Here is a 27,501-nt window from a genome sequence, read left to right on the forward strand (position 1 = left end):
AGTGTCTTCATCCCTTTAGTGGGGTGTAAGCATCAGCCACACCAGGTGTGGCCTGGAAGGGAGGACTCTGGGACACGGGAGGGGAGGGGGGCTGGGGTGGCCCAGGAGAACTGTGTCAGGATCTCATTCGGTATTACTCTAGGACAGAGCTCCCGCGTCACCCGTCCAGCCCACCCTGAAATGCCTGGCTGTTTTGTTACCCTCCGTGCTATGCCCACGCTTCATCACTGGAATTTACTTTGAGGATTTTAATAAGAAGGGCATCTTCGGGGCGCCTGGGTGGCTCAGTGGTTTAAGCCTCTGCCTTCAGCTCGGGTCATGATCTCAGGGTCCTGGGATCGAGCCCCGCATCGGGCTCTCTGCTCAGCGGGGAGCCTGCTTCCTCCTCTCTGCCTGCCTTCTGCCTACTTGTGATCTCTCTCTGTCTGTCAAATAAATAGATAAAAATCTTTAAAAAAAAAAAAAAAAAAAAAAAAAAAGAAGGGCATCTTCCGTGAGCTCCCACTGATATCTCCAAAGTAGAAAGGCTCAGAGCGACTCTTTCTTCCCCAGCAAATTACACAGAAAAACAGGGTAAAGTCCGATTCCTGAACATGCCACAGCCCTGTTCCCTTGGAGAAGGGTTTCAGATGGGACACAATGATCCATGCTTGAACAGGAGCTGCACCCAAGAGAAATGCAGAGACTCCAAAAGAACGGTAGAAACCCTGCTTATGGAAAGGCCATCGGCCAGTAGCGACCACAAGGGAGGCATCAGCTGGGAATCACATTCGAACTATACACAGTGGGCGTGCTGGGTGCGTCCCACACATGAAAGCCGGCCATCAAGCCACAGCGTGGGGGACAGAGCCCTGCAGTCCTCTTTCCCCCAAATACCTCTCATGGGTCTAACTTCTGAACAGCTGTTACAGTTAGCACTGGGTTTTTGTTGGGCTTGGGGCGGGGTGGTTAAGCGTATTTCTTTGGTATAACTGATACCCGATGTAGTATTAGTTCAGGTGTATAACGTAGCGATTCCACAGTCCTCTATATTAATCAGTGCTCTGTCGAGTTTTAATAATATACATAGAAACTTCAAATCAGCCTATTTTTATTACTTACCCTTTCATAAACACCGCATTCTCCAGAAGTTAATTCTGAGAACATCCAGCTGCACAACCCAACAGACCTGGCTCCTGCGTCTGTTTGGAGAAGAAATTCCTGGTGGCTGGGGATGCTCGGCGCTCTGTCTGGGTGCAGTGCGCATCTCCCACAACCGCATGGGGCTTAGGGTGCCTGCCTGCAAACGGCAGAGTTAACACACTCGTGGGGGAGAGGGGGCCACAGTGACGGGGACACAGAGCGGGGGAGCTACTTCCATGCTGTTGGCACAGAAGAACTTGGGGATTTTTATTTGTGTTTACAGCTTAGGAGCCCACGAGAAAGGGTGGGCTCTGTGGGGTGAGCTATTTCTGTTCCGTGAATGCAAATTCCAATTCCCTCAGGAAACAGTTGAGTGGATTCCAGTAGCATCTTGAGGGTTGAAATGGATGCTTCTCTTTGAGCTGCAAATCCTTTGTCTTTAAAAGGAAGGGAGTGAGGAGCGGGACCGGCAGGCCTGGGCAAAAGAAGGGGATCAAGTGGGACAAGTTTCCTATTAAAAAATAAATGAGTCCCAGGGACGAAAAGTACAGCAGAGAAAATGTAGTCAATAATATTGTAATAACACTGCACGGTGACAGATGGCAAATGTGCTTGTCAATCTGAGCATTTCATAATGTACATAAATGTCAGATCTCTCTGTTTTGCATCTGAAAGTAACATAGTATTATATGTCAACGGTACCTCAATTAAAAATTTAAATTTTAAACAGATTTTTAATGATAAAAAGAAAGGACAAATCCGGTGTTTGTGATTGCTACAGACTATCGCAGACCGTTCTGTCCCTAATGTAATTAATGCCCCTGGTTTGCACACTTAAAGAGGGTCAGAATGGTGCAACTTATGTGATAACATATTTTATGACAGATATTTAAATGAGTAATGTGATATGCCCCAAACCATCCAATAATACCTTCAAGTGGGTGAAGTATATGGTATGTGAATCGTATCTGAAAAAGTCGCAAAAAAAAAAAGAAAGAAAAAAAAAAGAAAATAGGTAAAGGGTATTAAAAATGATCCACTCTGGGTGGAGATATGCACCACATATGCCACTGGGCGGTATTATCCCTATTTTATAGAAGAGGAAACAGAGGCTCAGAGAGGTGACGTGGTCTGCTTAAGGTCATACCTTGAGACTAGTGGTTCTCAAAGCAACTGTGTTCCCCCAGGGACAGCCGGCAGTGTCTAAAGGCATGTCGTATTGTCACAACTGGGGAAGAGATGCTACTGGCATCTAGTGGGGAAGGGGCCCAGGTCCCCACAAACACAGAAGCATCCAGCCCCAATGTCAGTATTACTGGAATCAAGACAGATAAGGAGCAGGCGCAGAAAAGGGTAGGGACCCGGGGACACACACACACACATGCATGCGCGCACGCACACACACGGACCGTCATTATCTAAGGCAATGACAGTCCGTGTGTGTGTGCGCGCGCCTGCGTGCATGGAACTGGGGACCATGGGGGTTAGGGGGGAAGAGCTCAGTCCAGCAGCCCCACCCGAGCCGAGTTCCAAAGCCAACAGCCTAACATTTTAAAGATTTGAGTAAAAATAAATTAAAAATAAAGATTTGAGTAAAAGTAAAAATGTGCTTCAAAAGAATGTATTAGGGTGCCTGGGTGGTTCAGTGGGTTAAGCTGCTGCCTTCGGCTCGGGTCATGATCTCAGCGTCCTGGGATCGAGTCCTGCATTGGGCTCTCTGCTCAGCGGGGAGCCTGCTTCCCTCTCTCTCTGCCTGCCTCTCCATCTTACTTGTGATCTCTGTCAAATAAATAAAATCTTAAAAAAAAAAAAAAAAAAAAAAAGAATGTATTATCTGTGCCCATCCCAAAGGCTGGTAGCCTTTGCCCAGAGTGCGGTGAAGGAGTGACCGACCCAAGCTCAGCCACCAGAGGGGGCAAGAGAAAAAATAACCCAGGAGAGCAGGCTTCCGCCATCCCAGGAAAAATATTTTAAGTCATTTCTAATAAATCAGCCACTGGATTTTGAAAGGGTGTATTTATTCTGTTTCCAAAGGCTTGAAGAGCACCAGTTCCCAGTCCCAAACTAAGAAGACCCAGATGCAGCCCCAGAAACCCTCTTTGCAAAGTCCCAATGGCCCTAAGGGGCAGGGCTGAGCTTGTCAAGGCCCAGACACCCAGCGTAGTTTCCAGGGCAAAGCAGTGCCCCAAAAACATGTGCAATGGTTCCAATGGCTCAACTTGACTTCTTTGTAGGGCCAAGGTCTTCCAGCGGGCTCATCCTTTCCACTTTCCTACTCTGTTCCAGCCACGCTGGGCTTCTGTGCTGTCCCTCAAATCCACCAGGCACACTCCTGCCCCAGGGCCTTTGCACTTCCTCTGCCCTCACAACTCTCTCCCTCTTCCCCTTCAGGTCTTTGTTGGAAGGTCCATGTACAAAACTGTCACTTTCTCTCTTCTTCATTCTCTGCTTTGTTTTTGGCAATATCACTTACACCCTCCCCACTTGATAAATAATTGCCTCCTGAACTTGTTCAATGTTTACTGCTAGACAGACTTCAGGTATCTAAGTAATGGACCCCAGTAAGTATGTATTGAAGGAAGGAATGGTCTTTAAGCCTCACAATGACTCTCTGTGATAGTACTATCATCAAACCCATTTAAAGACAAGGAAACAGATGCACAGAGGTCGTGTGACTTGCCTGAGGTCACTTAGCTACAAGTTCCAGAGCCGGATTCCAGGCAAGACAGGTGTCCCCGAGGTCTTCCTTCTCTACCACATGGCTGTGCAGCCTCCCAGGGAAAGCCTTTCCTGCTCTGAATCCTGAATCCTGCTCTGTCCCTGGATCCAGGGGACCCTGGGCAGGTTCCCTGACTTGGACCTGCTCACCCAGAATGCAGGCCATCTGGACCTGTTCAAACATCCTTCAGGGATTCCTGCACTAAACGTCATGTGCAATTGCTCCCCTCCTGCGTGGATAAATACTGAGCTCAAACTTTTAGGCTGTTGTTAGGCTGTTGGCTTTTAGAGCGATACCATGTGGAATACGGAAAGCTGGGGGTAGCCCTAGCCTGCCACCCGACTGTGGGATTTCCCTTTGAAGAACGCGGATGTGATGGGCTGAACTGGTTGAAACCAAGGAAGTTATTGAGACCCTCTCAGGACTTTGCAATGTGACCAACAGAGGGAGCTATCTGACCGAGAGAGGGAACCAGGTTGCGCTAAGGCCATGAGAGTGGGCCCTAATCCCGATAAGACTAGAGTCTTTATAAAAAGGAGACACCTGGACATAAAGCCGTTGCACAAAGAGAAAATGATGTGAAGGCCCAGAGTGAAGATATGACCTATTACAAGCCAAGGATGCCTGAGGCTGCAGAAGCAAGGAGAAGGGCTGGTACAGATTCTCCCTCACCTGCCTCAGAGGGAACCAGCCCTGCCAGCACCTTGACTTTGACCCTCCAGCCACCAGAACGGTGAGAGTCCATGTCTGTGGTTCAGCCAAACAGTTCATGTTGCTTTCAGTAATGGCCTTAGCAAGCCACAGCTGTGCAGAACCAAATAAAGGTGGGGTTCTCTGGAAAGTGTAGAAGAGAGATGGTCACCAAAAGCAGTCACTACATACACACTAAAACCCTTTCAAGGCCAACTGCCAACTCAACGCTTAACCCTTGAGCTGAGGTCCCGTTTCTAGGTGAACTTCAATTCTAGTCTTCAATCCCAATGGGATGTGTCTTGTACTCTGTCTCAGAAATTCTCCTGGCACTCATTCCTTGATTCACGGGGTCTCCCCCAGTCCTCATGGCCTCCCCTAGAGACACACGGCAAAGTGTCTGGTCACACGCACTTTGGGGATTGTGACAGATTTTATTTTTGCCCAAATACTGAGCATGCTTTGGTAACCAAAAAAACTTCATGAATGGGCGCCTGGGTGGCTCAGTGGTTTGAGTCTCTGCCTTCGGCTCAGTTTGTGATCTCAGGGTCCTGGGATCGAGTCCCATGTTGGGCTCTCTGCTCGGCGGGGACCTGCTTCCTCCTCTCTCTCTCTCTCTCTCTGCCTACTTGTGATCTCCCTCTGTCACATAAATAAATAAAATCTTTAAAAAAAAAAAAAAGGAAAAAGCAATTGAAACCCTGATATGGATTAGCCTAAAGAAAAATAAACAGGTATAAACCAAGATGAAGAGGAAAGTCTCTCCATTTGGGAGAAAAGAGATGGACCTAGAGGATGTTGTGCTAAGTGAAACAAGTCACATAGAGAAAGACGATTTCACTTGTGTGCAGAATCTGAGACACAAAACGAACAAATAAGGCAAGACAGAAACTGATCCATAGCTATACGGAAACAACTACTCGTAACCATATGCAGGAGGCGGCTCGGAGGGGGGCAAAATGTGTGAAGGGATTGAGGTACAAACATCCAGTTACAAAGTAAGTCTTGGGGGTGTATAGTATAGACAGGGTCAGTCAATAATATTGTAGCAATTTCATGCAGGGACAGATGGTAGCTCCACTACTGGTGGAGATATTTCCTGACATGCACAAATCAAGTCGCTGTAATGGATGCTGGAAACAACTGGGATATGGGAAGACAATTATACTTCCACTAGAAAAAAAAAGGAGAACAAGAAGAGAGAAGTAATTTAGGGGCACCTGGATGACTCAATCGGTGGAAGGTGTGACTCTTGATCTCGGGGTTGTGAGTTCAAGCCCCACATGGGCTGTAGAGATCACTTAAATAAGTAAGAATGCTTTTAAAAAAGAGAGTAACAATCTTTTTTTTTTTTTTTTAAAGATTTTATTTATTTGACAGAGAGTGAGAGACAACACAAGCAGGCAGAGCAGAAGGCAGAAGGAGAGGGAGAAGCAGGCTCCCCACTGATCCTGATGTGGGGCTCAATGTCAGGACCCCGGGATCATGACCTGAGCAGAAGGCAGACGCCTTAGATGACTAAGACATCCATCTTGATCTTTCTCTCCTCTTTCCTTTCATCCATTGATAATAAACCTTGTGACAAATTTCCTCCTTCAATTTGACTGTCCTTGTTTTACCCGTGGAGTTCCTTAGGAATCGAGGTTTGGGTCCAGAAGACTGGCAGCGTTTTACCAAAGCAGAGAACCTGAGAGTTAAAAAGCACCTTAGAACAACATTAACTAGACAACAGACATTAATTAGACAACAGTAGAATTAAATAGTTGATAAATGAACCACCCACAGGTGACCAGGCACAAAGTCGAAAGGGGCCACGGACTCCTAGAAAACATTCCCACTTGTATTTTAAAACAGAGAAAGCCACGAAGAATGGAACTAAATTGTTTTGAAAGGCTGTGTTTCAAATATGGAACAATTGAGCTATGTGTTTGTAAACACAGCTATTTAAAAGAATGTCTGACTTATCTCCCAATTAAAATACTATGCAAATTTGTAAGGCAGGGTTTTGTCAGCTACAACTAGTAAACACAACAGCTCAAGTGAAATCATTTCTAGTGCAATTAGCTGTTTATGAAGATGCTGTTTTCTTTTTTTGCAATTGTTTGGAACCAAAAAGAAGTTAACAGCACCATCTCGATCGTTTTTTTTTTTCTTTGCAGAAGCACTCCTCCCTGGAGCTCTCACTGGAGAGGAGGGATAGTTATTCTACCTGAACACTACAGAAGGTACTAATAAGGAGTTTACACTTCCTGAGTGTTTACACTTTGCCAGGTATTGTGATAGGCAAGTTGTATACAATAGCTCATTGAATCTCCCCCAAGAAATCTATGACGTCATGCATTTATTAAGACTAAATTCATTTTACAAGTTAAAGAAGCCTAAAAGGACAGTGGCTTAGTGTCACTTCTGTGACATAAAAATCTGAGATGAAATGGTCCAGGACTGGTGTAGCAGCTCCATGGTGTCAGGGAAATGACTTTCTTCTGTCTTGGGGGTCTTCTATGCATGCCTTCCATTCTCCATTCCTAAAAGGACCTCATGTTCCATAGGGCTGCTCCAGCTCCACTCATTACGCCTATAATCCAACTCAGGGAAAGGAGGAAAGAAGAGAAAGACAACACCCCACTCCCCATGCAAAAGTTTTCATTCCATTTTTACCGATGCCACATTGGCCAGAACTTGGTCACATGGTTACACAGCTCTATGACTGTAGCTGCAAAGCAGGCTGGGAAGTGTAGTCATTATTTGGTACAGCCATATGCCCCCAGCTAAAAATCGAAGGAGAAAGGATCTTGGGACATAATGAGCAGTTTTTGCCGTAGGAAAGATACTGTTGTTCATTCTCTTGTACAGATGAGAAAACTTAGAAGTTAGTAGCCTGACCAAAGTCATAGTCAATTCTCTTGATTGTGACACTCTCTTGATTGAGTCTTGTTTTGTGATTCTTTTTCTCATGCACCTGGTATTGATAAGATATTGGTAATCAACTCCTCTATGTTGCTTGGAAGAGAGAAATTATACAAGAACAATGCATTTAGAATTATACTCTTTTACATTCACATCACTGCTTCTTTTATCAAATAGAAATTTTAAAGTGCAGTATCTCTGTGACAGAGAAGAGTGTGCAGACTAGCAAAAAATAGGCTTTCCTCCTTCTCCAGGGGCTGTGAGTGAATGAGCCAGCCCCACTCATATCCCAGGTTGCTGCTGGCAGACCTGGATCCCACCATCCAGGGCTCACTGTGACCGTGGCTGCAGCACTGGACACCCAATTTTTTTGTAATCACAGACTTATATGTAAAACTACAGAACTCCCAGAACATAACATAGGGGAACCCAGATAGAAGACTGGGTATGGTGATGACTTTTATTTAATTTTTAAATATTTTCTTATTTGAGAGAGAGAGAGAACACAAGCTAGGGAAGCAGCAGGCAGAGGGAGAAGCAGACTTCCCAATGAGCAAGGAACCCAATGCGGGACTTAAGCCAAAGGCAGAGGCTTAACCAACTGAGCCACCCTGGCGTCATTTTATTTTATTTATTATTTTATTATATATTTTACTTTATTTATTTATAGTCATGATTTTCAGATACAACACCAAAGGCACAATTCATGGAAGAAATAATTGATGAATTGGTCTTCATTAAAATTAAAAACACCTGGCCTCCAGGGACCCCCGGGGTGGCTCAGCTGGTTGAACAACCAACTCTTGATTTTGGTTCAGGTCATGATCTCAAGCCCCATGTGGGGCTCCACAGTCAATGCAGAGTCTTCCTTGTCTCTCTCCCTCTGTCCCTCCCTCTGCTCGCTCTCCAATAAACAAACAAAACAAACAAAAACTTCTGCCCTATAAAAGACAAACAACATCAAGAAAATTAGAAGACAAGCCACGGACCAAGAGAAAAATACTTGCAAAGGACACATCTGAGGGGCACCTGGGTGGCTCAGTGCGTTGAGGCTTCTGCCTTCAGCTCAGGTCGTAATCCCAGGGTCCTGGGATCGAGCACCGAATCGGGCTCTCTGCTCAGCAGGGAGCCTGCTTCCTGTTCTCTCTCTCTCTCTCTCTCTGCCTGCCTCTCTGCTTACTTATGATCTGTCACTAAAATAAATTTAAAAATTTTTAAATCTTTAAAAAAAAAAAAAAAAGGACACATCTGATAAAGGACTGCTACCCAAAATACACCAAGAGCTCTTAAAATTCACCTGGCTGGCTCAGTTGGCGGAGCCTGCGACTCTGATCTCAGGGCTGTGAGTTCCAGTCCTATGTTGGGTGTGGAGATTACTTAAAAATGAAATCTTTAAAAAAAACAACAATAAGGAAACAAATAACCTGATTTTAAAAAGGGGGCAGCAGAGCTTAACAGACACCTCTCCAAAGAAGATACACAGATGGCAAATGAGCTTGTGAAAAGATCCTCATCATGTATCATCAGGAAATGCAAATTTTAACGATAGGGAGAGGTTGTCACATACCTGTTCGAATGGCCAAAATCCTTCAAATATGGGTGAGGATGCAGAGCAACAGGTACCGTTATTCATTTATGGGAACAAAAAATGGAACAGCCACTTTGGAGGAGACTCTAGTGGTTTCTTACAACACCCAACAGACGCCCACTGTTATGATCCAGCAACTGCTGCCCGCCCCCCGCCCGCTGTATTTACCCAAAGGAGTTGAACGCTTATGTCCACACAAAATCCTGTATGTGAATGTTTACAGCAGCTTTGTTCATTAACTGTGATACATCCAGGCAATGGAACACTATTCATCACGAAGGAGAAATTAGCTTTCAGGCACGGAGAAACAGGGAGGAAAGTTCAATGCACCATTACTAAGTGAGAGAAGCCAGTCTGAAAAGGCTATACACTGTCTGTCTCCAACTATATGACATTCTGGAAAAGATAAAGTATAGACACAGTGGGGTGCCTGGGCGGCTCAGTCGGTTAAGTGTCTGCCTTCAGGTCATGATTCCAGGGACCTGGGATCGAGCCCCGCGTCGGGATCCCTGCTCAGCGGGGACTCTGCTTCTCCCTCTCCCCCTCTGCTGCTCCCCCTGCTGGTGTGCTTGCTCTCTCTCTCTCTCTCTCTTTCACAGTAAATAAACAAACAAAATCCTTAAAAAAAAAAAAAAAGTATGGGACAGTAAAAAGATGAGTGTGGTTGCCAGAGGTTGATGAGCAGATGAAGCACCGGGAATTTTTAGGGCAGTGAACCCAGTCTCTATGATGCCATAATGATGGATACACGTCATTGTATGGGTCCTACCTAACCCACGGAACGCACACTACCAAGATGAACTCATACGGAAACAACAAACAATGATGTAGACCATGTGGGTTCATCGACTGTAAACATAGATGTCCCACTCTGGTGGGGGTGTTGACAGTGGGAGGGGCTGTGCATGGGGGGTGAGGTGGGGGTGTGCGAGAAATCTCTATACCTCCTCTCAATTGTGCTGTGAACCTAAAACCACCCTAAAAAAAAAAAAAAAAAAAAAAAAAAAAAAAAATTTCTCAGAGCAGGCGCCTGGCTGGCTCAGTCAGAAGAGCATGTGACTCTTGTTCTTGGGGTCATGAGTTCAAGCCCTACATTGCAGGGGTAGAGATTACTATAAAACCAAAAAAAATTTTTGTAACTAAAAAAGAAATCTTAAAATACAGTCAAGAAGAGGGTCTTGGGACACCCGGGCCCAGTGTCCGGAGTGAAGGGCTTTAAGGGACAGCTGCCCTGTGGGCCAGGAGCCTCTAGGTGGCAGTGCCCAGCCAGAAACAGGGCCAGCTGAAGCCCCAGGGAGCCGAGGAACAGGAAGAGAAAAGCCAGGGACACCAGGGACGCTGCCCCCACAGCCCTCCCCACTTGGCTCACATACCAGATGAACGTCAACAGAGCACAGAATATATCAACAAACAACTGAATGGTCCTTTGAGAGTCTGCAATCCTTGATAACGACAGTAGCTAACATTTATTGAAAACTCGCTGCCTGGCACCATTCTGGTCAAATGAAGATCTTGCCGTGTGTGTTTGTCATGTGAACAGCATTCTCCCGTTTCTTAAGATATCTGTCAACAGTGTGCTTTACCAAGGCTTACCCACCTAGTGAAATTGGCATGTTTGATCAGTCTCCTAGCATTGGGTTTACGCTGTCTTGTTACTCCAAGTACTACACTTTGTATTGTTGCTAAAGGACTGCCTTCCACAACTCTTGATTATTGCCCCACTAGGATTAATGCTTCGAAACTGGAATTAGAGGGTAGGAAACAATGACTGTCTTTAGAGATCTTCCTGTATGTGGCCAACTGAATTTTCAACGTGTGGCAGGCAGGCTGTCCTGTTAGGAGTAGCGTGTGCTGCAGGTACATCATCTCAGACTTCCTGGTGCTGGGTAGTAGCAACGGAGCTTCTCAGAAACTTATTCCAACCACAGTTTTGGGGCGCCTGGGTGGCTCAGTCGGTTAAGCATCTGCCTTCAGCTCAGGTCATGATCCCAGGGTCCTGGGATGGAGTCCTGCATCAGGCTCCCTGCTCAGAGGGAAGGCTGCTTCTCCCTCTGCCTCCCGCTTTGCCTACTTGTGCTCTCTCTGCCAAATAGATAGATATCTTTAAAAACAAAAACAAAAACAAAAAAACCCCACAGAATCTCCTTTTCAAATCTGAATTTCACAAAGTAAGGCTGAACTTGGGATTCAGATGTTGATTGCTCATTTGTATTTCTGCTTCTGGAAACTCCATATTCGCACTTTTTGTTCATTTTTCCTTTTAGGTGTTTTACTCTCTTATTCAGGTATGTGCGTGTGCACATGTGTATGTCGACAGAGATATATACATACATTAGATTTGCCATAACTGTCATGGTCTCTTTTTCAAGTTTGTTTATATCGGTCGTTTTTACACTTATAATCGATTACTCTTATAATCAAGATTTTATTTTTAACTGTTTTCTTTAAAGATTTTATTTATTTGAGAGAGAGCGTGAGCAGGGAGGGGGTGGGCAGAGGAACAAACAGACTTCCAGCTGGGCAGGAAGCCTGATGTGGGGCTGGATCCCAGGACCCTGAGATTATGACCTGAGCTGAAGTCGGATGCTTCACCAAACGACCCAGGCACCCTCAAGTTGTTTGTTTAAAAATACTGTCACACACACACACAAAAATGTCCCAGTACCTTTACACTTACAAAGCTAAATATTCACATATATGTTCCCTCAGCTTTTAATTGCTTAAATATTCATTTGACAGAGAGAGACAGAGAAAGAGGGAACACACGCAGGGGAAGTGGGAGTGGGAGCAGCAGGCTCCCTGCTGAGCATGTCTTAACATTTAGCTCATTATAATCTGTCCATATATCTGGGAGCGTGAAGTGATACTCTTAACAAAAACCTTCCCTCCAAACAGTCAATGTTCCTGATGTCATCTGTTGACTGATCCATCCCCTCATTTTGTGCTATTTCCTGCTGGAGTATCAAGTTCTTCTATAAACAAGAGTATTTTTTGGAGCGTTCTATCCTGTCTTACTACCGGTGCTACTATCTTCTACTTATTACTACTTTTTTGTTTTAATTTTTTATTTCAAAATTTCTTTAGCTATTCTCAACTGTAAATTCTTTTGACTGAACTTAAATACTTCTGACCCATTTCCAAAAATCCTTTGGGGCTTTTATTAGAGCTATAAACCACAACTGTAAGTTAATTTGAAAAGAATCAGCCCTCCAGGGTGGAGAGGGGGGAAATGGGTACTTTTAGACAAAGCCAGAGGTAGTAAAAACTGGCCTTCTGGGAAGATAACCGTAGAGTCTCCATCATAAACTTTCCTTTTTTTCTTAACTTTTTACTTATTTAAATAATCCCTACACCCCACATGGGGTTCATACTCACAACCCAAGACCAAGAGTCTCACGTTCCTCCAACAGAGACAGCCAGGCACCCTGGGAGTAGAAACTTTTAGATGTTATCAATGCTTTTGACCCAGAATGTCCACTTCTTGATATCTAGAAATCTCCCACATGAGCACAAAAGATGTGCACTGCAGGGGCGCCTGGGTGGTTCAATGGGTTAAGCCTCTGCCTTTGGCTCAGGTCATGATCTCAGGGCCCTGGGATCAAACCCCGAATTGAATCGAATCGGGCTCTCTGCTCAGCGGGGAGCCTGCTCCCCACCCCCACCCCACTTGCCTCTCTTGCCTATTTGTGATCTGTCAAATAAATAAAATCTTTAAAAAATAAAAAGTAAAAGTGCACTGCAACGCATTTTGCAACAGACTCCAAACAAAATAAAGTAAGTGACATCGCAGAGACTGATAGGAAGGTATGGCAGAGCCACGTGCACCGAGGAGGGAGGGGGTCCTTGATTTAATGTGACGAGGAGCAGACAGCTAGACAAATGCCTACACCACGAGCCCATCTACTGTTTTACATCACAGGACGTGCTCTGGGAGAGGAGGGCAGCCAAGTGCTTCCTGTAAAGGATAGGACAGTCCGTATTTTTGGCTCTGTGACCTGTAAGGTGTCTGTTGCAACTCTTCAGCTCTTGCCGTTGAGGCGCCAAAACAGCCCAGGACAATAATGTGAACAGACAAGTCTAAATGGAGCTTAGGGAGAAAACCAGCCAGTGGGATGGATTTGGCCCTCGGCCTGTAGTTTTTTGGACTCCGGGCCCAGAAAGAAGACTGACTACCAGTGTCAAGGTCTGTATGAACTATATGGCAAACACTAGCCTAAGAAGTTTACAAATACTCACTCGTTAAACTCATGTAAGCCTCCTAAGAACGTGGAAGAGAGACTATCCTTCTGCACATCTTACAGAGGAAGAGACTGAGAGGCTCTGCTCAAGGTCACACAGCTCGTCAGCAGAACTGGGATTCAAACCCAGGTGGTCTCCACACAGAGACTGTCCATCAGTGTTACTCAGGTTAGTCCTCCGGTGGTGTCCTGTTTCTCTGAGTAGTGTGCTTCTAGGATCCTGAACCAGCCACCTTGATAAAGAATTTCATTCTTACAATACAGAAAAAGCATGACTGCTTGGGAAAAGACGCGGTTTATCTCTCTTGATGTTGAGACCACAAAACACCACCATTTGACCAGAGTCGTCAAAAAAAAAAAAAAAAAAAAAGTTAGACACACAAAATGATGTCAGCGTCATGCTGCCCGCTGTACCCCCAAGTTCCAGGGAAAAGAAGGATCGTGCCTGTTTCAGGTACGGAAAGTCACACAGGAGAAGAGTCCAGACTTTTTAGAGAAACGCAACCCTGTGTCTGAGTCACAGCTGGGCATCTCCCAGACAAGTCACTCAACCTCTCTGAGCCCTAGCTTCTCCACTGGCAAAAGAGGCTGGGACACACATGCCTCAGGGGTTGTGCCATAACCTTACAAGAGACCGTTGAGAAATGGGACTAGGAGGATGCCTGGCCCCTTTCCTGTTGCCCACTACATAAATTCCTGTAGGATTGGCAGGTCCATTCCTGTCTGTCTGGTCCCCAGCTAGCTGCACACTGAGAAGCCAGAGCCTGCTTTGTCCACAGCCACAGACATCTTCTACCAAAGGCTAGCAGAAGAACTACAGCCACAACAAGAACCAAGGATGGCCAGGCCAAGGGCACTGCCAGCACCCCATGTGGTACAGCTTAGGAGTGGGAGGGAGGTGGAGGTTGGGGGAGCAGTGTCTGAGCCCTGAGGACAAGTATCTGCAAGTTACAGCCCACTGATGGCCGAGTGTCCCAGATCCCAAAGCCAGAACCGGGGAGAGGGTCCATTTTACAAGTGGTCAAGGTGAGGCCCAGAGAACCGGACAGGGGCTTCTGAAGGAGCCTAGGAAAGCATCCACCCAAGCATTCTCCCGAGGTCCTGACCCAAGTTAGGCCAAGGTCAGCCCCACCCCCAGGTGCTCTGTTGGACCAAACACATGAATTTGAGCACAGGCACTGAAGGGGACATGCGCCCTGCAACCCACTGTTGTCTCTGGGCTGCTGGCCCCAATCACTTATCTGTCCCCACCCGCGTCTATGTGTGCTGTCCCCGGCAAACAGGATCTCATGGGATTTTCGCCATCAGTCTGGGATATGGTTACCCAGCTTGATAGGACGTGCAACAAAGGACAAGACAGTAAGGTGTTGGCAGTGTGGGTCCTTTCCAAACTGGCACAACAACTGGATTGGGCACGGCACAAGTGGGGTGGGGAGGTTCCTTAGGGGACAAGGTGGCGGCTGTGGGATCTGGCAGCAGACCCCCTGGGTTCATATCCTAACTTCGTCAACGTGCCCCCCCCTTACCGGGGGACCACCCCTACCCCCACAAGCCCTGGGCGGGGACAGCTGTCCCTTTAAGGCTCTGGTGGGCGGGCCCAGCCGTTCCCATGGAGCTCTCTGAGCTCCTTCCCGGCTTCCAAATTCCTGGCCCAAACAGGAAGTGAGTCACAGCAGGAGAATGCAGGGCTCCTGGCCTTAGGGAGACATTCAAGGGCAACCACAGGTTCCCCAGTGGGGGTCGGGCCTTCGTAGGGTGCTTGGCTCCCAGGGAAGTGGGACAAGATTTCGGCATCTGCTTGCATTGCTGGCTGGCGCACAAGTGACAAAAGGTCTCTGAGGTCACCCGAGTTGACTGGGGTTAGGCAGGAGGTCCCACAGCCGTCTCTTTTTTGGTCACTAGCCAGAACCCCAACACCAGGGTTTGTGGAACCCATACCAAGAGCACGCGACAGGATTTATAGATTCTCACAACACTGCAAGGCGGTCACCTTTGTCATCCCTACTTTCCAGGAGAGCAAACTCAGGCTCAGGTTAAGGAACCTGCCCTGAGTCCTACCACCCCACACTCCCTAGTCCTTATGAATTTGAACCCAGTGCCTCCTACAGGACGGGGCGGGGGGCAAGGGGTACAGATCTGGATTAGGATCCTGGCTTGGCCACTCCCTGACCCTTTCGGTGGAGAGGCCCTCGTCCTTCCAACCACTACAAACTGTCTGCTCCTGTGAGGGGCAGGGGGACAGGCTCAAGTGAACGTACACAGCCTCCAGGGAAGACAGGGAGACGCCAAACAAAAGCAGACATGACGAGAAACAAGGAGCAGAGAGAACAGTGCAGGAGTGGAGGGTCAGAAGGGCTCTCCCAGGAGGGGACACAGAAGATAAACAGAAAAGAAGGGGACAGACAGGGGCGCCTGGGTGGCTCAGTGGGTTAAAGCCTCTGCCTTCAGCTCAGGTCATGATCCCAGGGTCCTGGGATCGAGCCCCTCGTCAGGCTCTCCACTCAGCGGGGAGCCTGCTTCTCCCTCTACCTCTGCCTGCCTCTCTGCCTGCTTGTGATCTCTTGTCTGTCAAATAAATAAAATCTTTAAAAAAGAAGGGGACAGACAGCCTTTTCAAAAAGTGGGCAGAAGGGCAGCTTGGGGGCTGACGTAAATCAGAGAACTGCATCTGATAGAGCCCCTGAATCGAGTAAATTTTAAAAGGAGGGAGAGGCCTCTACGGGAGAAGGTTCCAGTGGGGTGGACACTGGGCCCTGCCAGGTCACGCCCAGGACGGGAAATCCTCGCTGCTGGTACCCACTGAGAACACCAGCAGGAATGCCAGGGCCTGTGGCCCAAGCTTGGTCCCTCCTCCCTGGCCTCAGAAGTGGCCAGTCAGCACCCTGGAAACAACTGACCACCTCCCCGCCACCCCCCCCCCCCCCATCCCTTTGGGGCCTCCCAGCCTGCTGGGAGCCGTGCAGGACTGCAGTCACTGGTCTGGTGCCCTGCAGGCCAGTTACCCATGTCGGGAACATCTGTCGACGCTCTGGCTTCCACCGCTGGAGTGAAACCCACGTGGTGGACGGAGGGAGGCAACCCTGCCTGGGAGCTAACTTAACGTGGGATTTCTTTGGGTTGTCAGGTCCCAGGCAGCTCCTCAGGAGCCCACCTGCTCCTGTGTTGAGGTCGAGGTCAAGGCCATGCGCCACTGGGAAGAGACAGTTCCTGCCCTTGGGAGGTGGGTCCGGACCGAACCCGGGAGTGTCACCTAAACCGTTCCTTATGACACTCGCTGCACCTAACCTGTCCGCTGACCTCTGCGCACCCCACTCCTCCCCCAGAGTGCTCTCCCCTCGCTGGGGACAGCTTCCAGCCCACCACCACTTGCCGGTCTTGAGAGATCACTTCACCTCCCCCATGAAGGAACGGAGAGCACACTCATGGCCACAGTGCTGGGGACCCTCCCATTTTAGGCATTACCTCACTTCATCCTCACAACCTTCTTTATAGATGGGGGAACTGAGGCAGGGGGGCTCATGAACTAGCCAAGATGGGTGACACAGGAAGCACGAGGCTCCAGGCCTCGCACGGGTCAGCGGCCACAAAGCCAGTCACCGAAGCCTCAGCTCTTGATCTGGGAAATGGGAGAAGGGTGATGTTCCACAAGCAACAGTCAGGGCACAACGTCAGGGCACACCTGCCCAGGCGGGAAAGAGGTACCGAGTGCGGTCTGGGGCGTCTTGAGACCCCTTCCGTATACTGTTTTTCAGGTATACATATACACAGGCACACACAGAGCCATGTTTTATAAAAGACCCCCAGTACCTCGAGACAAGGCAGGGAGACTTGGGGTGTGGTGGGCGCACCCCACCCGGTGATCCTGGGGCAGGGACTGGTCCCTGGGTTCCAGGTTGAGATGGTGCAACAGCCCAGCTCCCCGCTCTACTGCAGGCCACACGCGGGCACCCAGGAAGCCACTCAGGAGAGGAAGACTCCTCACCTGGGACCTTCCTGTGTGATCTTCCCCCGACATGCACTACTATCAATGTCATCTTTAAAATGTAAACAGACGTAACCAGGTGGCAGGACTTAGGATCCATTTTTGTGTTCTTCTCCAGATACCCTGTCCCCACTCCCAACCTTTGCATTGGCGTATGTGGGTGGAGCACCCAGGAATCTGTATTAAACCCCTCCCGAGGTGACCTATTCCCAAGCAGGTGCAGGAGAGGCGTCCTGGGGGCACACCTGTTGGGCCACTCCTGGTGAGCCATGATTCACCACACCCTGAAGGCTTGTGGGTGCAAACTTCCTCCTGCCAAGCCCAGGAAAGCACCCTGCCCCGGAGGAACCCGCTCAAGTCCAGACTTCCTCCAAGCCTGCGGGACTGAAGGTGGATGGGCAGGCAGCGCCCAAGGGGAGGGCCAGAGTACTCTGACGGCACCAGCTGCCCTCAGCCTCCGCGATGGCAGAGTCCAGTGACACTGGCCACCTGCCTAGGAAACAGTCTGGAAAGGGCCAAAGCAACATTCCCTTCTACATTTTCTGCAGGACGCGCCTAGGCGCTTGCACAGGGATCCTCAGCTGGAGGGGCTTAGAAAATGCTGGCGCCTGCGGCCCACCCCAGGGAGAACCATCTAGCTTGCCTGAGCACGGCGGACTCTTGACGTGCAGGCAGCCTGAGAACTGTGCCATCTGAGGGGAGAGAGGAAACGGGAGACACAGAGGCTGCAGGCTCATGGAGAACCCCGGGGTGATCCCTCCTAGACTCTGACGAGGGAACAGAGGATGGCAGCTAACAGGCGTGTGCTCATCAGCTGTCACGGGAGGCACCGTCCCTCCCACCCCTCATGGTGGGGGCCGCCTCCACCTCACAGACCCCCAGGGTCGAGCTCTTTCTTCACCAACCACACCCTGCTTCTCAACACACCGTGAAAGCCCAAGAGGAGAAATGAGGGACTTTTCATGAAAACCTAGGAAATTTCAAGCCACCTTTTACCCACTCGTTCCTTCAAGAACTGTCTGGGCCAGCCACGGAGCCCAGGGAGCCTGGGTTTCCGATCTGGTGGTGAAATCGATGCCATAGGACCACAAAGAGCAATCCGTCTTGTGAGCAGCAAGAGACCAGAGTGGCGTGCACACACAGAGGGAGGAACTGCTCAGCTCTTAGTACACAGTGAGTATGCATTTATCTCCGCACTCGGGTCTCGGTGGCCACAGATCATTCTTACTGTGGCTCGCAGTCCAGCACATCTGACAAACACTGAGATGGGCAAGAGTCGAGCCTTAATATGCCAGATCCAAGTGTACACAAGCATGAGGCCCTGTGTTCATGTTCCCCTGAGTTTCCTGGAAGTTACCAATTTCTAGATTCACCTTGAAACCATCCCTGCCACGGTGGTTACAAGACTGGCTTTTGGGGAAGAGCTGGGGGAAGCCATCAACCTCCTCCCCCGGCACCCAGGGACCACTGGTAGGGGCTCCCCTGTCCCCCGAAGGTATCTCAGCCCTGGCATTAATACCCCCAAGGAGTTATCAATGGTTTAAGACTCTCCTCTCAAATCTCAAAGCTAGCGTGGCACATACCTTGGTGGGTTTCTGGAGGACATCAGGGTGAGGAGTCCACTGGCCCAGGTGGCTGAGAGCAGCCCAGAGAACGGTGGCGGCAGACTGCCCCGAGGACCGGAGCCTTCTTTCTCCATCAGCTGCAGGACTGCTCTCAGCCTGCTAGGCCTGCCCACTGCGGAAGCTGGATCCAACCTAAGACTCCTTTAAGCTCTCAGAGGCAGGTCTGTACGTGATCGGGAGCCCTAAACACTGCTGGCAGCTCACAGTGGCACAACCCCAACCTAAAACGAAGGAAAGCCACAGCCCTCACCAACAGGTACACTCGTGGTGTGCCAGAGGTCTGCACCAAGAGCCTCTGCAAAGCAAACACCCCCTCAACCTGGGTTCAAAGGGTGTGCTGCGGGCCCCCCTCCCCCCACCCGAGGACTCAGACCCAGCGAGGCAAGGCCTCCTGTACTTGCCAGCCCATGACTTCTCCTAGGGTAGGCACTCAAGTCTGTCTGAAAACAGGGTCACGCTCACATGTGGACAACTTCTGCTTTGAAAACTAACCACCTCACAGCACAAAAGCTTCACTGTGTGTTTGTTTAATACCAATCTCTCTGGCTTTAAACTGTGCTGGGACGTGGTGCAATCAGTCCATTTCCAACACTGAAGACTCTAAGTTCATCTCCCACAATGACTTATGTCCCCCCGCCAAGCGTATTACCCCACACTAATTTATAAATAACCATCAATCAAGCTGCATATTTTGTAATGGCTGCATACATGAAAGGCAATTATTAGGAGGGTTGCTCTTCAAAACTATTCAGTTTTGGGGTACCTAGGTGGCTCAGTGGGTTAAGCCTCTGCCTTTGGCTCAGGTCATGATCTCAGGGTCCTGGGATCGAGCCCCATTTCAGGCTCTCTGTTCAGCAGGGAGCCTTCTCCCCCCCCTACCCCCGCCTGCCTCTCTGCCTACTTGTGATCTCTCCCTGTCAAATAAATAAAATCTTAAAAAAAAACCCAAACCATTAAGTTTTTACCTTTGGGGAGAACAAATTACACAGGCCTTCATATTAATGTCTAACATTTTTTTTTTTAAAGATTTTATTTATTTATTTGACTGGCAGAGATCACAAGTAGGCAGAGAGGCAGGCAGAGAGAGAGGAGGAAGCAGGCTCCCCGCTGAGCAGAGAGCCCGATGCGGGGCTCGATCCAGGACCCTGGGATCATGACCTGAGCCGAAGGCAGAGGCTTAACCCACTGAGCCACCCAGGTGCCCCTAATGTCTAACATTTAAATTACAAAAATGCATGTATGTTAGTTTTTCTTAATGTACCATTGCAAAAACTATCAGCCACATCCCAGAGCGCTTCAAGGGCTCCCCTGACAGGGAGGCAAACTACAGGTGTAGATATAAGTGCCCCCAAGGAATTCAGGTCATTGAGATTCACATCTTTTTTTTTTTTTATTTCCAATATACCTACTTCATAGACGATGAAACCGGCCCAAGGAGGCACACTTACCCAGGTCCTCACACCCAGTTAAGTGGTGGAGTCAGCATTCAAATCCACAGGATTTCGAGCAAAGATTCTTCCTTCAGACAAGGGGGCAAAAAGCAAATGAAAATGGTAAGATCACCCTGCCTGCAATGGTCCAGGTTCCCGACACTGGCTCAGAAGTAGGGAGAACCCTGGGGATGCTTTCATTAACCGGTACTTTGCAGAAGGTCCTTTGGTTGGACCCATTAATAATTTACTTTAATATTTTAAATATGAATTCCTTTGAACAGACCACTTTTACCTTCAGAAATGGAGCCCACAGATATCATGTTCACTACTGCACCACTGCTAATTACGAGAAGCTAAAGGCCCATCCGTACAAGGGAGGGCCATCCGGTCCTAAAGTCATCAGCATATATAACCTGATGCAGAAAAGATACAGCCGTGTGGCCAGACTTCGGGGAGTTTTCAGTGTTTCTTCAAGGCCTTAATGCCATACAAACGCAACAGAGAGGTCTCAGGAATGCAGAAGAGCATCACTGAGACTTCCAAGTTTTCCCCGAGGACCACCTGATCTGTGTTGCACCCTCCAAACCCACTGGGTGTCCTACCTAGGCTGCCGTCTGCCGAACTTCACAGAGAACGAGCCGGTGTGTGGCAGAAGTTAAACCCTGGATCTCAGCGCATCACATGCATCAGTGCAAACACAGAGCGAGAGGACGGCCAGCCTCGGGGTGCGGGCCTGCTGCTCGCCCAGATGTCGAACGGCACACCCCATGGGAACACTGCGGTGAGGAGTCTGCGCGCTGGCGGTGGTGGGGTCAGGTCACCTAACACAGTGGTAACAGCTTTCAGGGAGGGGGAGCAGGTCCTGAGGACATCTGACCACAACAACCACCTTTAACTAAATTAAACGGATGAACCTTCGGTTTCTTGTGGCTTTAGAAATAAACAACGCCTTCTCTGGCAGAATCTCTCAAGTCACCTCCCCAGCCCCATAGAGTCCAGAATGTATCTCTGAAGACGCCCCCACCCTTGTAAGCAGACACACGTAGGTAGTGTATCTCAGGAAGCAGCAGGCTCTAACAAGCACTACGGAATCAAAGGCAATGGGTGAGGTCAATATAGTCACCGTGCCCCTCAAAAAATCATGCTGGGGGCGCCTGGGTGGCTCAGTCGTTAGGCATCTGCCTTCGGCTCAGGTCATGATCCCAGGGCCCTGGGGTCAAGCCCCACATCGGGCCCTCTGCTGGGCAGGAAGCCTGCTTCTCCCTCTCCCACTCCCCCTGCTTGTGTTCCCTCTCTGGCTATCTGTCAAATAAATAAATAAAATCTTACCCAAATAAATCATGCCAAAAATTTAATGATTCACTCATAATACTCTTCCTAAAAGTAACTCTGCAGCCTGTATTCCCAACTAGGTGCCCAGCTCCCTCCACTTCCCAACTGTTGCCCACTCTCTCAGGCCTTGGCCACCCCCTCAGACTCACACAAGCAGCAGCCAGCCCCACTTTCACGACTGGAGGGAACCTCAACGGCCCAAAGACACAGTTTGGCAAGTTTAATGTGTTCCAATAGCCTGGGGCGGGGGGGGGGGGTGGTGATGGGGGGGGGCAGGGGATTCAGAGGGCTGGTTCTTTTCTAAGTCTGGACTTGATTACCTCAAAAAAGTTAATTCAAATGTGATGACCAAAACAAAACTGCAGACAAGCCCCATAGTTTCTCGGTTTTTTAAAATTATTTATTCATTGAATGATTTTAAGGTGTGTACCACTACTCCAGTTGGGTAAAACCACATTGAAGAATTTGACTGTGGGTCTTTAGATTCAGCCAAATGCTTTCCATTAACTTTGCTCTATAAAATACTAAACATTATAATTAAGTTTTTAATGCTTCAGCCATGCTCAGAACACTGCGGTATAAGGATGAGTTCAACCCACTCATGCCAAGTCAGGGTGACGGGGACAGATCTAACGAGCCATGATGTCTAAAAGAATCCGAGAATCTAGCTTAAAAAGATAAAGGGAGGTTCTGTTCCCCCCAAAGTAAACTGTTTTAAGATTCAGCCTATACTGCTTTCAAGAGGGGAGGGCATGGGGGGGGGCGGAAATCAATGTTATTAAAAAAAAGTACCACACAATACTCAATCTTCCATGATTTGTTTGCATCTAAAATGGCACAATCAAAGCCTTCAAAAATCTAGCAGTCAGAACTAAGTCTTCCTATGAGAAGAAATCACTTTCCTTTCTACTCCTAGATCTTAGGGTTATCTTGTGCTGAGGGGGGCGCGGGAGAGATCAATGAGACAGAGCAGGCAAACGGGTTCCGGTGAGGTTGACAAACAGCATTTGAGATTAAATGCAGTGGAAAAAAGTAACGAGTGCTAAAGTTTTTAAAAAGTTTAATGGAGCCAATAAGGCATATAAATCGTGTTCTGGCAGACATAAGACCTGCTTTCTCTTACCAAAGAAAATGGCACATGTTTTATCAAAATTTTGACAATCAAGAGTAAAGGGTACTGAGATTAAGCGTCAGAGCACCAACTAAAACAAAAACAAAAAATTTTTTTAAAAATTGTTTTTCAACTCGGAGGGAGGAACTAGAACCAAGGCATATGGGGGAGGTTTTACATCTGTTCCTCAATCTCAAAATCCTTTAGGAAGAGGAGTTCTGGCCACTTGTGGGCAACTCTTCACACCACCAAACGCCAATTCCAGAATCTAAATTGACAACGATAGAAAAACAAAGGTAACTCCAAATGCATTTCTGGGCATATTCCAAAGGGAAGCTTAAAAGTATTCATAATACACAGGCTTGTCTGTTTCACGTAAAATGACAGATTGCTGTAATTCTTCCTGCTATTATATTCAAACAAAAACTGATCCACTTTTGCAAAGATTTGGAAACACCGCACTTTCGTTCCTGGTTCTAGTACGGAATGGACTTTTTTTTTTTTTAAATAAGGGCTAAATCTATAGTGAGTACAGAACTCCAGCTCACACATTCCATTCACCTCCCACCCAGTCAATGAAGATTATGGTTAACTCAGTAAAGTTTCTTCACAGAAAGATTATTATTAAATGGCTGAAGGAATTGCAAACTTTAACAAAGTGCTGTGAGTAATTACTGGAAAAAACCCTTACACTGATCTGCAATGGTCTTTTCAGGATAAAAACAGGAAGTTAACTGATACTGGACTACAAGTTTGCAAGGAAACATTTTCACTGTCCTACTTGATATATAATATAATAATATGATAGAATAAATTACAGTACCTGGCAGGCTGACATCAGTTCTTCATCTAAAAAAGACTATCATTCAGTTCAAGATATTAAAAATGAAGAGGAAACAATCAAACATGCTCTAAAACATTGTGGCTACAAGAGGTCTTATAGGGACAGAGGATCTACTCGTAACCTTTATTTAGGTCTACCTAACATCTAGAGAGCCTCCATGCGATTCCATCTCTTCCAGAATGAGATTCCAAACTGCACTTGTTAGGGGAGAGGGACTGGAGACGGCTACTTAAGTTCTGACCACGTTATTAGCAGATAAAAGACCTTTATCTTCCACCATTCCAATGGAAACTGCACACAAAATAGGGCATTCATGAAAAATGTACTACAGGACATAAGAGACTGGAATAGCTACCCTCCCCCACCATCCGTCTCCCTCTCGCTAACACTGAACCCAAAAGGAAGCCCATCCTCCAACTTCATGACCTCTCTACTTCAGGTCCCCCTTGAATGCAGTCTATGTGTTTACATTTACCATAAGGAACAGTACCCTGCATGGGAAGTAGTACTCGTCTTAGAACGGGAGTATTTTAAGCCTACGGGGTCTGTCTGGGGGCAATTTAATAGTATTGCTACTTTTAGAGCGCTAACACACACAAAGTGAATCCGTTAAAGTTCTGTGTATTGATTCAATATTAAGTATTAATTGCATGACCATCATAGCACCTCTTTACATCACACAATCACCAGAATTAGAAACTGCTTGGAAAACGAAAAACAGGGCACAGTCCAATTGTTAGAGGTCGCACGCTGGGACTCGAGAGCCCAGGTGCATGATAGAGTGCTGCATAGAAAAAAAAAAAAATAATAATAATAATAATAATAATTTTTTAAAAAATGGAAGCCTGCAGATTTGACAAGGAAGCCAAATCGTGGGTTTGAGATAATTTTAGGAACCTGGCAATACTGTTGAAGCAAAATACTCAACACAGCAGGAAATGGACCAAAGGGGGGAGGTGGGGGGGCAGGAGCATTCTATAACCAAATAAACATCTGATATTTCCTTTCCCTTTGAGAATAAATACAGTTAAGGTCACTTTTAGCCTTGGAACGGATATATGTTTGCCTATGATGATCTTGCTAATGACTACACGGTATCTGATGTCCTCTGCTAGGATTATAGTTTTAAGAAAGCCATAGTTACAAGAGGCATCTACTGTAAATACCTAGAACTTCCTTTTATGGCAACCACTATAGAATTCACTTGTCTTAAACAGTGAACAAGGGAAGATGGCCTCATGTTTCCTTTGCAATAATAGTATATGTTGAGGATCAAGTGGCTTTCAAGCAGCATGGTGGGTGTGAAAATGTTTGCAGTTTAGATCATTCTGTTGCGTTTATGGGTTGGTGAGTCTGTAATGACATCGCCACACTGGGCTGAGGTACGCTTTCTAGTTCCACCATTGTCCAAGTGGAGTGCCATTTCTTCTGATATGAAAGTGTTCAAATCGACATCATGGAGTCCATTTCTCCTTCGACTAGCATTCGATCCACTGCTTACATGTGTAGGAGAGCCTGGGGTACTCGAACGCACGCTTATACTAGCCATTGCACCACTAAGACCTAGGAAGAAGAAAAAAGGTTTTAGAGTTGCTCAATTATGGAACCCTCTCGAAAGCAACCCACTTTACGTTCAATGTCTCATAGGGTCAAAGGAGGCCTCCCTGTTTTCTTAAGGGGGTCACCAGAGAGCAGTTACGTTTTCTTCTGGAAAAAACAAATCGCTGGGCTCTTGACGTAGGAGAGGTTTTATTGGTAACACTACCAATATTTACAATATTGGTAATTACCAATTACTAGAAGTGTATCAGGTTGCAAGCATCATGCTAGGTGTACATATTTATCACAAAACCCTCCCATCTACTCTACCAATATGTATGTTACTTGTAGCTTATGGCTGAGGTTAGCAGATGCTTGCTTTTAAACAGGACCATTTAGTTATGCAGTCACCATCCCCTACAGATCCTTCCAGTGTGTGTATGTGCACACAGGGGAGGCAAGCAATCATCTCCAGGCCTGAGTGGGCTTCTTCCAACTACCTCTCCAGATGAGTTGACTTTATAAATTTATCATCCAAAACAGTGCACTCTTGAACCCAAAAAAGGGGTCATTATTAAAAACTGTGCTGGGACATCGAGTACAAAGTCAGTCTGCCCTTGGACAAATCAAGCTATATCGTCACCCAAGGTCTGGACTGTATTTGGTAGACACTCCTTTGGACAGTCTAACTTATTACCATATATAATCCCTCAGAGAAGGGAACACAAAGATGGCATAAAAAAAAAAAATCCTGCTGCTTTCAAGGTTGAATTAAATCCAGAATAGACCTAGCACTCATCGTTGGACACTCATTCCATAGACTCTTGAATAGCTAAGGAGGCAAACATATGTTCTGCTCTGAAATATACAGGATAAACCCGTGACAGGCCCAAGGGAGGCAGGAAACGTTAACCACAGCGTTGAATTTGAAAACTTCAACATCACCAACAGTGGCTGTACCTTATGAACTTCCCTTTGCTATGCCAGCCTCATACGGGGATTTTGTTATTGCTGGACTGAATTTATAGAAAAGGATCTAGCACAATCCATGTTCCCAAAGAACAGAACTTAGATTTTAGAGTAAGCTTACAGGTTGGCTTGGTAGGGGCCCATTTTTCCTAATCTTATATGCCCTGTAAATGTGATTGAAATTTAAACATTAAGTTGAGAAAAAATTCTCTACTTTCTACCACATCAAAACTATTAATAAACTCCCTCCCACACTGTTCTTACGCTGCAGATACTCTGAGCATGCTCAGCCCCATGGCCTCAACAGTCTCCCTCCATTAGGTTGATCCTACTCTGCAACCCAATTCCCTGCCTGGTACCCAGAAGCCCCCTCACTGTTCTTTCTGTGGAAGATGTGTCTTCCCGCTCCAGTGGTGACCAAAGGATGATCAATCACAAGCCCCTCTGTAGCTCCACACGGTTCCAAGGCTGGTGTCTATTTTAAAAACATTTATATAACAAAGGCACTAATCTTGGAGCACTTCCTGTGTTGGGCACTAGGTACTTTTAAATTTCATCCTCCAAATAATCCTACATCTGGATTACCACTTTTACAGATGAGAAACCAAGATTAAAAGGTTAAGCAAGCGACCCAAGGTCACACAGCCAGTGAGCAAGAGCAGGGACTCAAACTCAAGCCCCAGCGAAGATTTCCCCTTCACTGTGACCCTGCCCGTTCTTAAAGTCAACATTTCAGTAGGAAGTGGCCACAGCGTCTAAGGTCTGGCTTGCCTTAGGCTTCACTGAACAGTTAGTTCCTCCCTTCCTGCCCTCTGCGCTCCACCTGGAGAGCGGATGTGCGCTGCCAGAGCAAAGGACCTGCGGTTCCTTCCAAGGGTTGGGCCTGCGCCTCCCTTCCAACATTTGCTCCTGCCCATGAGGCCTCCAGTCCTTCAGCAGCTCCTCCCAGCGGAGGCTTCTTTCCTGGTTCTCCTACCTCTCTCTCACTGGCTCCTCTTCCCTCCTGTTTGAAACTCTCTGCTCCTTCCTGTTCTCCAGCCTGTCGGTTCCTTCCTCAGTGGCCTCTGCAGGCTTCTCTTCTGCCCCTGATAGGCTGAGGTCACCCACAGTGGTGCCCTTGACCCCTCAGCTGACCTAAAGGCATCGTTTTCCACCGAAGCAGGCATTTCTCCTAAGCTCAAGGACACATCCATATTTCTAACTGCCTGCTAGACATCTCCAGTGTTAACACCAAAAGGGTACTACGCTTCCTCCTCAGCCCACACCAGTTTATTAAACATACAGGAAAAGAAGGAAAAGCCACATCCCGGGCTCATCTTAATACAGCGCACTAGGATCCTTTGTCTTTTCCTATCGACAGGGTCATTTCCTATCTAACTAATGCACATGGTGCCTGGCACAA

The 27,501-nt window shown here is 47.4% G+C and overlaps 1 protein-coding gene and 1 long non-coding RNA gene across 10 annotated transcripts in view; one reads left to right on the plus strand and one right to left on the minus strand.

The window, feature by feature from the left end:
* The window catches only part of HAPSTR1 (HUWE1 associated protein modifying stress responses), a 57,899-nt gene that overhangs the window by 7,794 nt on the left and 22,604 nt on the right, over positions 1–27,501 (minus strand). The window contains exons 4-8 of one of the 9 annotated variants that reach the window (XR_009349361.1): positions 20,320–20,390; positions 18,830–19,092; positions 13,263–13,497; positions 8,736–8,828; positions 6,351–7,490 (exon numbers count right to left, since the gene is read on the minus strand). Coding sequence is in view for 1 of the 9 variants with exons in the window: in XM_059155262.1 (XP_059011245.1) it covers positions 24,910–25,154 (245 nt within the window). In the remaining 8 variants the exon portion in view is untranslated. Of the gene's footprint in view, positions 1–5,895; positions 6,219–6,350; positions 7,532–8,735; positions 8,829–13,262; positions 13,569–18,829; positions 19,093–20,319; positions 20,391–22,679; positions 25,155–27,501 lie in introns of those variants that run through there. The other 8 variants (XR_009349363.1, XR_009349360.1, XR_009349359.1 and 5 more) reach the window with 8 other exon arrangements.
* Positions 18,315–20,667, plus strand: LOC131819866 (uncharacterized). Its single transcript, XR_009349367.1, has 3 exons — positions 18,315–18,419; positions 20,288–20,424; positions 20,586–20,667. It is a non-coding gene; the product is annotated as an uncharacterized LOC131819866 (long non-coding RNA).

Source organism: Mustela lutreola, chromosome 17 (assembly GCF_030435805.1).
Source record: "Mustela lutreola isolate mMusLut2 chromosome 17, mMusLut2.pri, whole genome shotgun sequence".
NCBI classification, from domain to species: Eukaryota; Metazoa; Chordata; class Mammalia; order Carnivora; family Mustelidae; genus Mustela; species Mustela lutreola.